The sequence below is a fragment of the Leucopleurus acutus genome (genome assembly GCF_964270905.1).
Source record: "Leucopleurus acutus genome assembly, chromosome: 13".
In the NCBI taxonomy this organism is placed as follows: domain Eukaryota; kingdom Metazoa; phylum Chordata; class Mammalia; order Artiodactyla; family Delphinidae; genus Leucopleurus; species Leucopleurus acutus.
In genome coordinates this window covers 40,751,550-40,764,888 of record NC_139155.1, presented here as the reverse complement: position 1 = coordinate 40,764,888, position 13,339 = coordinate 40,751,550, and the positions used below count along the sequence as shown (strand labels likewise).

The window sequence follows — 13,339 nt, the reverse complement described above, 5'->3', positions numbered from 1 at the left end:
CACCCAGACAGGCAGGGAGAGGCCCTGGCAGCCGCAGTGGGAGCCCCGTGGGGCTTCACTTTCATGAGGGCGGCGCGGTGAAAGGCAGGAGAGCACGGGCTAGGGTTGCAGGCGTCCTGCTGCCAGGTTGGGGCTGAGGAAGTGTTTGGGTAGGTGTGATTAGGAGGCCTGCAGGTGCCCTGAGGGCTCTGTGGTCGAGTTGCACGTGTGTTGGTATTTCCACAGAACATAGGAAGCCACCAGCAAGTTTACTTTTATCTTATTTCAGCCGAATACCAGGCAGTTGCTTACTCCGTGTAAGATTAAAATCCTAGCCCTGAAATTTTCCTAAACTGTAAGAAACTGTCTGGAGTTTGGGGACTCTCCAGCACTTTTTTGGTTTCCCCCAGATATGTACATATTCTTAAACCTCTTTCTCGGTTAGCTCACACTATAGATCTTGAAGCCCTGGGGACCCACCTGCCCAGGTCCCAGAGATAGCGACGGCTTTACAAAATATTCTCAATATTTTCAGATCTGACGGAAGAAACCAAAGGTTGGTTTGTAGTGTGTGTATCTGCACCACCCAAAGTGGCATTTTTATGACGTTCTGTATGTAGAGAGTGCTTTGTCCTCTGTCAAGCGCTAGACGAATTATGGTTATTCTCTTCACAAGCTTGTTTGAGGCTGAATTCGATGAGGTCTGTGCAGCAGCCCCGTGAGCCCGAGTGAACCGTGCTGCTGCCCATCCGGGACGGGGCCCGCTCGCGGGAGCAAGGCGGCTTGCAGGATGGAATCTCCCTGCTGATGCCAACCTCTAGCCTTCTGGTGCTAACCTCGAGCCAGATCTTGTCCCAAAGGAGGAGTCGTTGTGAGGTAGCGCCGTTAGGTGAACTCCAAATTAAGCGTTGGCAGGGCCACTGAATTCCTAGCTAATGGCAAGTGGGGCTGGCCTTCGGCAAGAGCTCTTGCCTCCTGAGAGTTCAGGAGCGTCTTCCTGGATGACTACATTCAGCTTCTGTTAGACCATTTATATCTCCGACACCCCCAGCACACACACCAGCACCAGCTTACCGCGGCCTGGATTCAGAGAGCCATTCTTGCAGTGTATGGGCAGTTAACGCACACGCCCCTCAAAGAAGTAATACTTCAGAGTATCATCAGTCATTAAGACTAATGGGTTTAGCAGGTCCTTTCCTCGAACTCTTGGGATGGGAGATGAGGGGGAAGGCCAAGGGCTTTACATGTATCAGCTCCTTTAATTGTCTGGAGAATCCTATTAGGTAGATATGTGTGTTAGCGCATTTATAGATGAGAGAAACTAAGGCAGCCGAGAGGTTAAATAACGTTCCCGAGTGAATAAGCAGCGTAATTTGCATTTGAACTCGAGTCCTGAGTTCGTGCCCTCCCTTCTCCAAGCCTGAGCCACCTTTTAAATGGGGAACATGATAGTAGTAATAGCTAACCTTGAGCATTTAGCATGTGCTAGATATTACGTTTATGTTCTAGATATATATTTCTCACCACATCCTTATGTGGTGTACTATTACTTATCTCTGCTTTACAGATAAAAATTACTTGCGCAATGACCCACGTTTATTTATTTATTTATTTATTTTTGCGGTACGCGGGCCTCTCACTGTTGTGGCCTCTCCTGTTGCGGAGCACAGACTGCGGACACGCAGGCTCAGCGGCCATGGCTCACGGGCCCAGCCGCTCCGCGGCATGTGGGATCTTCCCGGACTGGGTCACGAACCCGTGTCCCCTGCATTGGCAGGCGGACTCTTAACCACTGCGCCACCAGGGAAGCCCAATGACCCATCTTTAATAAGCTCCGTCACCATCCAGGTTTCTCTAACTCAGAGCCCATAATCTTAAGGACTATGTTCCCTGCCTCTCAGTATATTGGGTGCCATGGGGAAGGGAAAAAGTAAAGGCGGTACCTCTTGGGGGAAACTGCAGGACAGACTTTGTCTAATTGACAGTATTGAGTTGCACGTGTTCTGTATGTGAAGAAGGGAGCAGTCAAATTCCTACCTGGATTTTCTCCAAATAATTCCCTTCACCTTGTTTTGTTGTTTGACACCTTCAAAAGTATTGTCTTGGCCTCTTTCTCTGGGCAGTCTGTTTAATTCAGCATCCGGCAAGAACCTCCGTTTTTTTCTGGCGGGTAGTGTCACTAAACCCACCTTCGTTGTTCTGACTGGCACTGTGCTGATGTCATCAAATAGAGAGAAACGTGGCAGGGAGGAGAGAGAGACAGTGGCATCACTGTTGAGTGTAAGCTAAGGAGTATCCAAAGTCCAGGAAGAGATTCAGAGGCAGTAACCAGGCTACTGGAATCTGGAAGGGAAAACAGACTTAACACAAACGTAACACGTGTGGGTTACCAGTACAAAGTCTTCAAATGCAGCTGCTGCCTTAATTCTTCTCATTCCAGGATAACTTCTATTGCAACTCTGTGTCTGGACAGCTCCAAAAGAAACACATCAGGCTATGCTGAGTTTTCTATAGAGAATAAGCTGGAATATGCCAAGCGTCCTTGTTTAGAATGTGACAAGACCCATTTTTTTAAACTTCGGTTTCTATAGAGAGAAGGCGAAGGCTGTCTGCCACGTGCCTGGACACTGCACGGTATTTTCCATGCTGCACACGCACACACATGACACTTCTTACAGAGGCGGATGGCGAGAGGCTCAGGAGCGGCTGGCCTGCTCTGCTCTCTGTTTCCCTTCCTGGAGGTTCATGGAACCATCCTAGACACCTTAGAGCCGCAAGCGTTTGCCTCCCTCCCTAAGCGTAGCGAGTCCTGATTCTGTGGTAGCCTCCCAGCTTATCCAGCTTCTACCATTGAGGCAGTGAGCCTTTAAAAAGCTTCCATGCTTGCCTAGGAAAGGCATCACTTGGGAAAAAACGTGCTCAGAGGTTGCTGGGCCACTGCACCCACCCGCAAGCTGTCGGAGCCTCCTTTTTCCCTCGCTGTGCTTGACCCTGACACTGTGTCCTGTTTTCAGGCCGTTCACACACTTCAGTGCTAGGTGGACGTGCAGCCACAGGGGGCATGATGTCTGGGAAAAAATGCCGGTACTTTATGCATGATGCCGCCGGTCGGACTTCTGTGCACATCTGAGAGGCAGAGATTTCTGGTTGGTTGCCTCCCTCTGGAGATGAGAGGGGTGCTGAGGAATCAGAGGCTGCAGTGAGTGCCTGCTCTTCAGGTCACCACAGATGGACCCGACGTTGACACTTCAGGTGGAGGCATTCGCTGAGAGGCCTCCTCCTTCAGTCTTTATTTAGTGATGTCTGGTCTTTGATTCTCTTGATCAAGCAATCCTAGGATAACATGTTTGGAAGATGTAGAAATCCAGATGAGAGTTTTGAGTGTGGAAGTAAACAGAGGCAGTTCAGTTTGCAGTCACAGAAACCTAATGGAAGTTTCCAGAGCAGATGGCCAGCTGGCCGTCCAGTGCCTCTCATTATGATTCTCATTATCTTTACTACTTAACTAGGGGCCACAGGTGTCTGGGCTTAAGGTCGTTGGTTAGCTGCTGCCCTGTGGATCTGTAGGCTGAGGGTCACCTGCTAATACAGAGACACTTGTTTCCTGAGGTCCTGTCACGGAAGCCACTGTCGAATGACCTAAAGATACTCCCCGCTTCAGCCCACATCTTTTGAATTCAGCCTGCGTTTCTGTCACTGGACGCAGCATTGGGTTTATAGAAAACAGACACAGCCCCTGCCTTAGAAGAGCTCACAGTCCCCTTGAGACAGACAGGGACACCACTAACTGGAATTTGTCAGGTTGTGATAAACGCAGTAATAGAGACATAAATAAACTTGTGTGAGGAGCACATAAAGACAGCCTGGAGGGACAGGCAAGGACTTCACAGAGAAGATGACATTTGTGTTGGCCGTGGAAAGATGATTAGGAATGTCAGCAGTTACAGAGGTAAGACGGGGGAGTATCTTTTCAGCAGAGGAAATGGCAGGAACAAAGCAGAGAGGAAAGAACAGCCGGACTCGCTGGTGTGAGTGGCGGCAGATGAGCCTGTTGTGCGCTGCCTCCTACATCTGGGAAGGTGGGAGCCATGCCCCCTCCCCACTCCCTGCAGCCCAGCTTCTTGACGGCCCTCCCCCTCCTCCCCTCCTTTGTCCCCGCTCTCCTCCCACAGTAGCCGAGAGCATTCTTCAGTACTGTCTTCCTGTTTGCTTCTCCTTCTAATGATTTTTATAAGAATAAGGAACTCCAAAGCGTCACTCACAGCTGTGGGTGGATTTATATGCAAATATTAGACTTAATTAAGTAGGTGGCGCCCCAGTGCTTTAGTCACATGTTTGGCCTAGGTTTCGCCTGGCCTCCTCCTCACCTGTGCGTTTAAGTTCTTCTTCAGTCTTGCGTGGGGCATAAGAGAAAGATCATTTTGGTGTGTGAGTGCCTCCACGTGTGGGTGGGGAGCTCCCAGTGGTGATGGGCTACAGCTGCCTCAGAGTTACAGGTGCGTCCTGCCAGACTTTCAGAGCACCTTAATTTGAACCCCAAGCATTAGCAATCCATTGGTAACCCAGGACGTTTGTTCTTTATAGCCACGGTACCCAATAAGAGTGATCTGGGGTCCACAGTTCCTGCAGATGAGATGCATGACCTCACAGCGGTGCACCGTGAGTGAGGGAGCTGCCCTTGGCCAGCTGGAGACAAGGGCACCACACCCACCCCCTGGCTCATCAAGTATGGAAAGGAGGCCTGAGGGGGGGAGCCTTATCTAGTGCGTTTCTCGTCCCGCAGCTGGTTTGACAGGCTCACAGTTACTTGAATCCAAATCTTCTGACTTTCAGTCCTGAATTAAATCCATTATCCCACAGTTAACTCGCAGTCCATGATGTGAGCAAATAAGATTTTCTGTAAAATGTCAAACAGATCCTCATTTCTGACGATCTTCCCATCAGCAGCCTAACACTCACAGAAACGATTATGTAAGAAAAGTGCACTTCAGACCAGCTGAAGTCTGGGCAATATGATACGGAAGGCACCACACTGGCATTAAAAGGTTAGGATGACGAATACAACAACATCTCTACCCCTTAAGGGACTCAGAGGCTCAGAGCCTGGCTGAAGAGGCAGCCGTGGAGCCAGCCGGTGGGGACACACGAGCACGCGCCCATACACGCACAGGGCTGCAGTGTGCAACCGGATGGAAGCATGACTCAAGGATGTACAGCTCAGAGGAGTGATCCGTTCTGGGGTGAAGGCAGTGAGAAAGGCGTGGGGAGGAGCGTGCGGCAGAGCAGACACCCGGAGCTCCTGGTCCACCATCCTGGTCAATTCCCATGAGCGTGACTTTCCTTCTTTGCCCCTGGACTAGAGGGAGGCTGGTGGCTCTTCCTCGCTTGTTCTATCCCAGCAAGAGGTGCTCTCCTGCTCCCAGGAGGGCACCTCTGTCCCTGAGGCACTAACTGAGCCGAGAGGACCACCCTCACGTGTGCTGAGCGGTGGGCAAAGAGGCTTGTGGGGGACGCTGCAGGGCCGGCCCGGGGACGAGCTGGCAGAGCCGGGAGCAAAGCGGGGCTTGGGGCTCTGAGGTCAGAGGACATCGTGGTTAAGGAATTAAGGAGCGAGGTGTCCCGAAGGGCAGCAGGATGTGGGCAGGGAGAGTAGGATTTGGGCCTTCACATTTCAGAGGTGGAGCAGTTTTAGGTATGTGACAGGGTGTGGTCATGGGGTGAGCTAATGTTTATTAAATTAAATAATGTGCTGCTTGAAGACACCCAGCCAGTAAGGGACGGTGCTAGATTTGAGCCCAAGTCTTCAATACGATGTCATTTTCTGCTCTTGTCATAGAAAAGACTATTTTTTAAAAAATTATTTTTACTTCTAGAACATATTCCAATGAGTTACCAAGAAAAAAGAATCACAGCTCACACTTATATTATGTGCCAAACACTGTTCTAGGCACTTCACCTATTTTAACTCAGGGCTCTCTGTTGAACTCAGTGACTCCATCGATTGATTCATTGACCAATGGCACTCATTGAAAACTCTGGTAAATGGGCACTCTTGTCCTATCTCCCACTTGTACAGATGAGAAAACCGAGGCACAGAACAGTTAAGTCACCCAGCTTGTACATAATGGATCTGGGAGATGAACTCCAGTTCCATGCTTATAACCTTGACATTATGCTGCCTCTCAGAAGACAAGCGGCACGTGACCTTGTCTGATAGTCTCGGTCATCTGTTCGTGCACCCTCTCTGATGTCATTGAGTTGTACAGTAAGCAAGGTCTGACACAGATGGATGAGGCCCTATCCCGACTTCAGGATCCAGTGGATGAGGCCACAAGGTTCAAGACAAACAAGATTACAAGTCAAAAGTTTTAAGGCCAAGGAAGAAGCAAAATGCAGGAGGAGGGAGAGAATCCTGGCTCAGGGATCGGGGGACATGATGCTGTATTTGAGTTGGATCTTGACGGGTGTGTCCTTGGCTAAAGGGAATACGGGCCAGACAGAAGGGGGGTTTGCAAAGTGCAAGCGAACGCAAGCACGTCTGTACGTCCCAGCGTACGCTCCCAACGGCATCGCAAAAGCATTGTGCATTCTGGAGGGAGCAGTCGGCCCTATTGATTAGCTACGCTCCCTCTGCTTGGGTAGTAAAGAGCTAATTATCCTTTGTGAGATTAAAAAAAAAAAAAAGAATTGGCAGATATAGCTGACCAGGGTTTATGTTCCCTGGAGTTTTGTGTTCATGATGTGCTTCCCCGGGTTATACGCAAGTGAGTAAATAGGTCATTTGAAGCCAAGTAGAGGAACACCTCAACCATCAGAAAGTAAGCAAAAAAAGTCCTCACATACCCAAAATAGATGTCCCGAAGTCCCTGAGCACAAGCTCCTGAGCTCCCCTGTTGGAGACGCCGTCTGGCTGGGGGCAACCCAGAACCATAGTTATTGTCCTTTCCTTACCTACCCACTCTAACGAGCTGCTTCTCTGCATCAGATGAGTAACAGATTATAACAAGGAGTCTGCTTAGCAGACATGCTACCAGGTGAGGAGGAGGACCGCAGGGCAGGAAACAGGAAGCCATCAGACACACTGCAGGGGCTGGGGCCCTGTGCTGTGTCACAGCAGGCTCACTCGTGGTTATCGTGACGCTCTTGAGTCTTTGCATCTGGTTTACTGTCGTACAGCGGGTGGGAAAGGATGTCGTATGTTCTGTGATGACGTCCTTCCAAAATGGTCAGAAGGAAAACGTGGTGCCTAAAGCCTGCTGGCCGCGCTCCAGAATGGGCCGTTCCTGGGAGCGGGGAGGCACTTGCGTGGCAAAAGCCGTGGCGATGCCGTGCTGTGCAGCGATGGTGGGGCTGGGGACGCTGCAGGGCTGCCGGCAGTGAACCGCTTCAGCTGAAACCTCTCCCCCTGCCCCACAGGAGGGCCACCCGGAGGAGCCGGAAGCAGAGGAACAAGTCCACGAACAGCAGCCCCAGCAGCAGGAAGAGTACTGAACCGTCTCGGCAGCTCTCCACACTTCCGTTCTGGTGGGAACTTTTCTTCTGGAGAATTGGAACACCTGTGGCCTCAAGCTCATCAGAAACCAGTTGTTCCCAGCCTGCTGTCCCATCACTGCGCCGGCGCCCATGCCAGCCACCGCGCTCGGTTCCCATTTCCTTCGCCAAGACACACTAGCTGCGGCCGTGGGCAGCCTCCCCAAGACATCACGGGGTCACATACCTTCAACTTCACCACCTGGCTGCTTGAGATTGGTTCTGCTCTTTGCATTTCTTTCCAGAACAACTGTCCCCACCCCCACCCCACCCCCTTTTTATCCTGGTGTGAAACAATGGTAATTTGATATATGGTATTTATATTGGCATTTCTCAACCCAGTGTCACTAGATGTCACACACATTTGTGGTGCTTTGATGTTTGCAAGTCTAACCTCTGAACATAAATTTGGTCAGATAATAAATTGGAACAAAGGGAAAGAGATACTTGATATGAAAGCCATATGACAGTGACTTATTTCACGGGGAAAAACACCAAGTCAGTTTCTCCCTCTACTCACAAACAAAAGGGAAAAAAAAAAAAAAAGGAATCAAAACTAGGACGTCAGGGCCCAGCAGTGTTCAGACATCGGCATGTTAGACAACCACACAGTATGTTGTTAGTTTTGAAAGACATTCACTCAAGGAAAACACCATCTCGACTTGGCCCTCTAACTAACTGCTTGCCCTTTCCCTCGCCTCCCCCCCCACCCAGATTCTCATGCTCTTTTCTTTCTCAGGGTCCTCTTTGGTGGGGAGCCACTCTCCTCAAAAGCTGTCATCAGTTGTCTGCAGTCAGAGGGGGTGTGCATGGGCACAGGTCCTCCTGCCTCCTCCTGTGGGTTTCAGCCCAGATCCTCTCATCCACACTAGGGGATTCCTACTAAAGAATGACTTCACGGTGTGCAGCCCTGGGCGGCAGGGTCCCGCATCATGCTGGAAGGCTGGGAGTGAAGACCTTATGAATAGGAGCGTAAGCCCAAGGGAGAATCCTGGTTCTGAAGTCTGCTGTTGACACTGGAATGACAGCACAGGAAAATCTGACTCCCAATGCCTTGTGGAATAAAGAATTCCCCCTCTTCAATACTATGGCCCTCCTTGTCATTGACCTTCGCTAAATCGTGGCAGTTCATAAACAGAGGAAACATTAATGAATTAAAAGCATTCCTTACTTTTTTTAACTAATATTTGCACATTTTCTTAGTATCTTTCCAAATCTTTGCCTCTTCCCCACCCCGCCCTTTGACAGATGGTTTCCCTTCCTGGATCATTCATTTCACTCGGTTTCTGACTTTAGATTTTCTTTCACTTGTTATTTGACTTAGCAGGTACAACAAAAACAGCAAACAAGTGTGCCCACCCCACCTTCCTCTTAATTGAAAAGCTTAAAATAAATTTCTGAATTATGTATCATAAAGCTTTGACATTTCTTTATTAACTGATGACATACTAATCCTAAATTCTAGCATTGAAGCTTTCCACCAAAAGAAGTCTTCTCAAAATAAATCTTCTGTGGCAGAGTGGTATTTACTGAGTAACATGTGAAAAAGATTGCTTGTATTTTTGAGGTTATTACAGGACACTGTGCAGAACTGGACAGATGTTTCATGGGGTTTGGTTTCCCTTTCTTCTCTCTGCTGCTTGCTCTGCACTACAGCGGCAGCTCGTTTCTCTCAGGCTGGAATACGGCCTGGCTCTCGGCGGTGACATCCTCCCACACCTGGTCGCAGGGAGTGGTCGTGCTATACGCAGCATCGTGCTTAACAGTGTGTCGTCCCCACCCCCTCCCTCCCCCTCCCCCCTCCCCCCCCCCCCCGCCCCGCCAAGCCTGTTGCACTCACTGAGTTTCCTTCTTTCTAAACAGCTCTTGTAAAGAGGCACAATAAATAATTCCATGCAGGTGATCCTTCAGTGGTTCCTGGGCAGTTCTTTGCTTGCCTTGGACATGTCAGTAATACCCAGTGCCAGGTGGATCGGGAACCACACTCCCATCATGTGGGTGCACGTGATTACTGGGTAACGTGCATAAGCCTCACCAGTGACACTCAGCCACTCTGTTCCTCCCCAAATCCCCAACTTTCTCAGCTACAAACACACTGGCCATATATCTGGCAAAGACAACTTTCGCCAGTCATCCTTCCTTCTCCTTCCCGGAGTCTTGGGGCAGGCTATTCATTTATTTAGAGAGGAGCTATATACTTCTCTTTCTGTCAACATCTGAAACGTCTTCCATTGCCCTGCATCGCACGGGACCTCACTGATGCTTTGGGGAATCTTTGACAGCTAAGTATCCCGGTCCTCTTCGGCTGCACCCCAGCTTCTGTGCAGACCACCTCTCATTTCCCAGGACTGCTCCTTTCTCCCTGATGGCTTTACCCCATCATTCTCTCATCTCGGCAGCCAGTGCGTGCTTTCCTCTGTGGACCCCGTCACGTGTCGTCATGCTGGGCCGAGACGCATCCCCTGGTGTGTGCTCTGCTCCTCCCTCTCAGAAGCCAGACTTCGGTCTTGGAGTCCCCTTCACACCCGCCGCAGCTGGTTATAGTACTTCCACTGCTCATATCAGGTAGGAAGTGATTGAAGCAGGGGGTAAAGAGAAAAGAGCAGAAAAGCAGAAAAAGAAAAGACAAAGACACACCCTGTTGACCCGAGAGAAGTAAACTCCAGAAGGGAACCAGGAACTCCTCCCTTCCCTGGTGAGTATTCCCATTATTCCGTTAAGGTTTAATATGCATTCAAATTACTTTTACTAAACAGTACACCATAAAGCTTTTGTTATATATTAAATGTAAACTGAAAGGAATGTAAACATATGTATTGTTAATTATAAATATAGATAAGTAATGACATAATAGATGAAAAAGTCTTATTCAGATGTATCACATTCATTTTACATTACCCACCTACTGTCGCATGGTAGAATAGTTTTTTGTCTCTGAATATGTGAATAACTTGACTTGCATTTATCTTTTTACATATTTAATAAAAAAAAAGGTATATGTTAAAATCGGCCTGGATCTATAGAGTCTTAAATGTTTATGCTAAAGGTTTCCTTTTGAGTGAGCACAGTTATACGAATTGGCTATTTATGTAAATTCACACATAGATCCCACACTTTATTATGATTTACATGGTGGGGGGCCTTGTTTTTATTGACGGCAAATGTTTTAACAGGAATTACAGGTTAGTATTTGATATCCGATGTAGCAGCTGTACTACCTTTCTAAAACTCTGCCAAAAATATTTTCTTACCAAAAAGAAAGATACACCATTCATTCCCTTAGGAAACATTCCACTTGCAAAGCAAACAAAGGCCTCGCTCCTGCAGGTTCACCTGCTCCATCTGGACAACACAAAGGCTGGGCAAAAGCAGGCAGGTGTTTCGATGTAAAGCTTTGTGGCAAAACGACCTGTGATTGGCAAAAGCTGTTTGATTAAGTGTATTCTCCTCCCTCCCCGCCTACCAGTTTGCTGACTTTAACAGTGATGATTTATAGACATAAATGGAATACCAACCTTACAGGAATAACTGAAAAAATGTATTTGAACTGGCCCACTGCCCTCCTGGAGACCCTGTAGAACAGGTGACGACAGTCTGTTGAAGACTTTGCCCAGGAGCCTCCAGGTTACTGAGGTTCAGCGGACACCCTTTTACCCTGAAGGATGCCAGCCTTACTGAACCTGCTTTCAAGCACCACCTAGAGCCCACTTTTGTTTCTATACTGTCCTCTGGCCACTGTTTTCCATTCATTTGCCTTTAGGCCCTTTCCTTTTAAAAGCAGAGAAGCAGGAAAATAAAGCTACCACCACTGCTCTCCACCTACACATTACTCCACAGGGTACTTTCGTGATGGAAGTCTGAGCCGTTACCTGGGTTGGGAAAGCTCATACTCAAAGCACACGTGTTTCCATTTAATTCACCAACCCTAGGGTTTTAAACACTAGATCTTAGACATTTGTGCACAAATACTCAAGAATACATGTGATTCATTTTACTTAAAAGGCACACTGGTGGACCCTAAACACATCACAAACAGTTCAAAAGTGGTGAGATAACACGTTTGCTCCATTTTATTAAATCTGAGATCATCGATAAAAATTTGAGGTGTTCCTACTGGTGTTATGGGTAGGCCCATGAGTCCAGAGGGAAGGGAAAAAAGTTAATATAGTTACACTAAGTTCGAGTTACAAGATGCCAGTTCTCTAAAATTAAACACAAGCTTCATTTCTCTGACCTTTCTTATGCTTCCTCTTAATGGCTAGAACACAGCCACCGTGACCGTTTAGGCTGCTATTATGAGTAAATAGTCACTGACCCAACTTCTCAGCACTAACACAGAGCCGCCAAACAGCACCAAGTGTGAGAACAGAGCATCTCCCTGGATGTCTAACAGCTCCTGTTTTGCTGAACTGGGAACTCATGAGACACTCTCCATTCACCGGAAGAGCTCGGGCTTTACTGCCTAACAGAAGGCAAAGCGTAAAATCCATTGAACCCTTGACCCTCAGATGGCACCAGGACTTCAGCTCACAAGACTGCCCAAGGGCAGACCCTTCCCCCAGGCTGTGACCCGGACCCCAGTAGGGCTTACACAGAAGGTGCATTTGCTAAGGCCTTGCCTCCTCCTGTTGGGTTTAGGATTGGAACAAAAAAAATGGAACGCCCAGCTGGAGCTTACTTGTTGAATGCCTTTTTCTCTCTTTCCACTGACCTAAAATGTTGAACCTTTTGCCAAGTTTTAATTTCTTAAACAGGTTTCTTTTTATATTTTGTAACTATTTTATCAAGACAGGGTGTAAATTGTTTTTAAAGAGCAAGAGCACATTAATGTACCTTTGAATTGATGCTATTCATAACCAACTAGCCCAGTACCTAAATGCATTCTTTTTCAGAAAATAAAGTACACATTTCTTTCTGTGTAGCAAGAGCCCCTCATATTTTACACTATGGTATTCCTTTCAGTCTTGAAGGTTACCTGTATATTATAAAAAAAAATTTTTTTAAGATACATTTATCTTATTCACTAAAATGTATTGGTCAAATCTGACCATTTAAATGAGGCTTTAGAAATTACAGAAGTAATGAAAAGTTCCCATAAATGATTTCAGAATTGTAGTCTAATTCAAGTTCACAGCTTACTACTAGGACACTCTCTTCCAGTCTGATACATTCATGATGCAGGTGAAATGTAGCCTCCTACCAATGGAACAGTTTTTTACCAGCATGAAAGTTATGTCAGAGAAAGAAAATGTCTCATAAGCTAAGCCGTCTCAAAGACAGGTTCAGGGACCTTCCTGTCCTGTAGACATAGACACTGTCCAGTCACCTGAGCTTAAAACAAAAAACCATGAGGCAGAGAGAGCTTCAAGATGGCGGAGGAGTAAGACACGGAGATCAACTTCCTCCCCACAAATACATCAAAAATATATCTACATATGGAACAACGCCTACAGAACACCTACTGAAAGCTGTAAGAAGACCTCAGACTTCCCAAAAAGCAAGAAACTCCCCACGTACCTGGGTAGGGCAAAAGAAAAAAGAATAAACAGAGACAAAAGAATAGAGAAGGGACCTGCACCTCTGGGAGGGAGCTGTGAAGGAGGAAAAGCTTCCACACACTAGGAAGCCCCTTCACTGGCGGAGACGGCAGGTGGGCTGGGGGCGGGTAATCTTCGGAGCCGCGGAGGAGAGCGCAGCAACAGGGGTGCGGAAGGCAAAGCGGAGAGATTCCGCACAGAGGATCGGTGCCGACCAGCACTCACCAGCCTGAGAGGCTTGTCTGCTCACCCGCCGGCCAGGACAGGTCGGGGCTGGGAGCTGAGGCTCCGGC

General features: G+C 48.1%; 1 protein-coding gene across 3 annotated transcripts in view; it reads left to right on the top strand.

Annotated features, from left to right (window-relative positions):
- The window catches only part of MAPRE2 (microtubule associated protein RP/EB family member 2), a 158,460-nt gene extending 150,624 nt beyond the window's left edge, over nucleotides 1–7,836 (top strand). The window contains exon 6 of one of the 3 annotated variants that reach the window (XM_082853682.1): nucleotides 7,396–7,836. In XM_082853682.1, the coding sequence (XP_082709808.1) occupies nucleotides 7,396–7,470 (75 nt within the window). In that variant the 3' untranslated portion in view covers nucleotides 7,471–7,836. The remainder of the gene's footprint in view (nucleotides 1–7,395) is intronic. The other 2 variants (XM_082853680.1, XM_082853681.1) reach the window with 2 other exon arrangements.
- The last annotated feature ends 5,503 nt before the right edge of the window (nucleotides 7,837–13,339 follow it).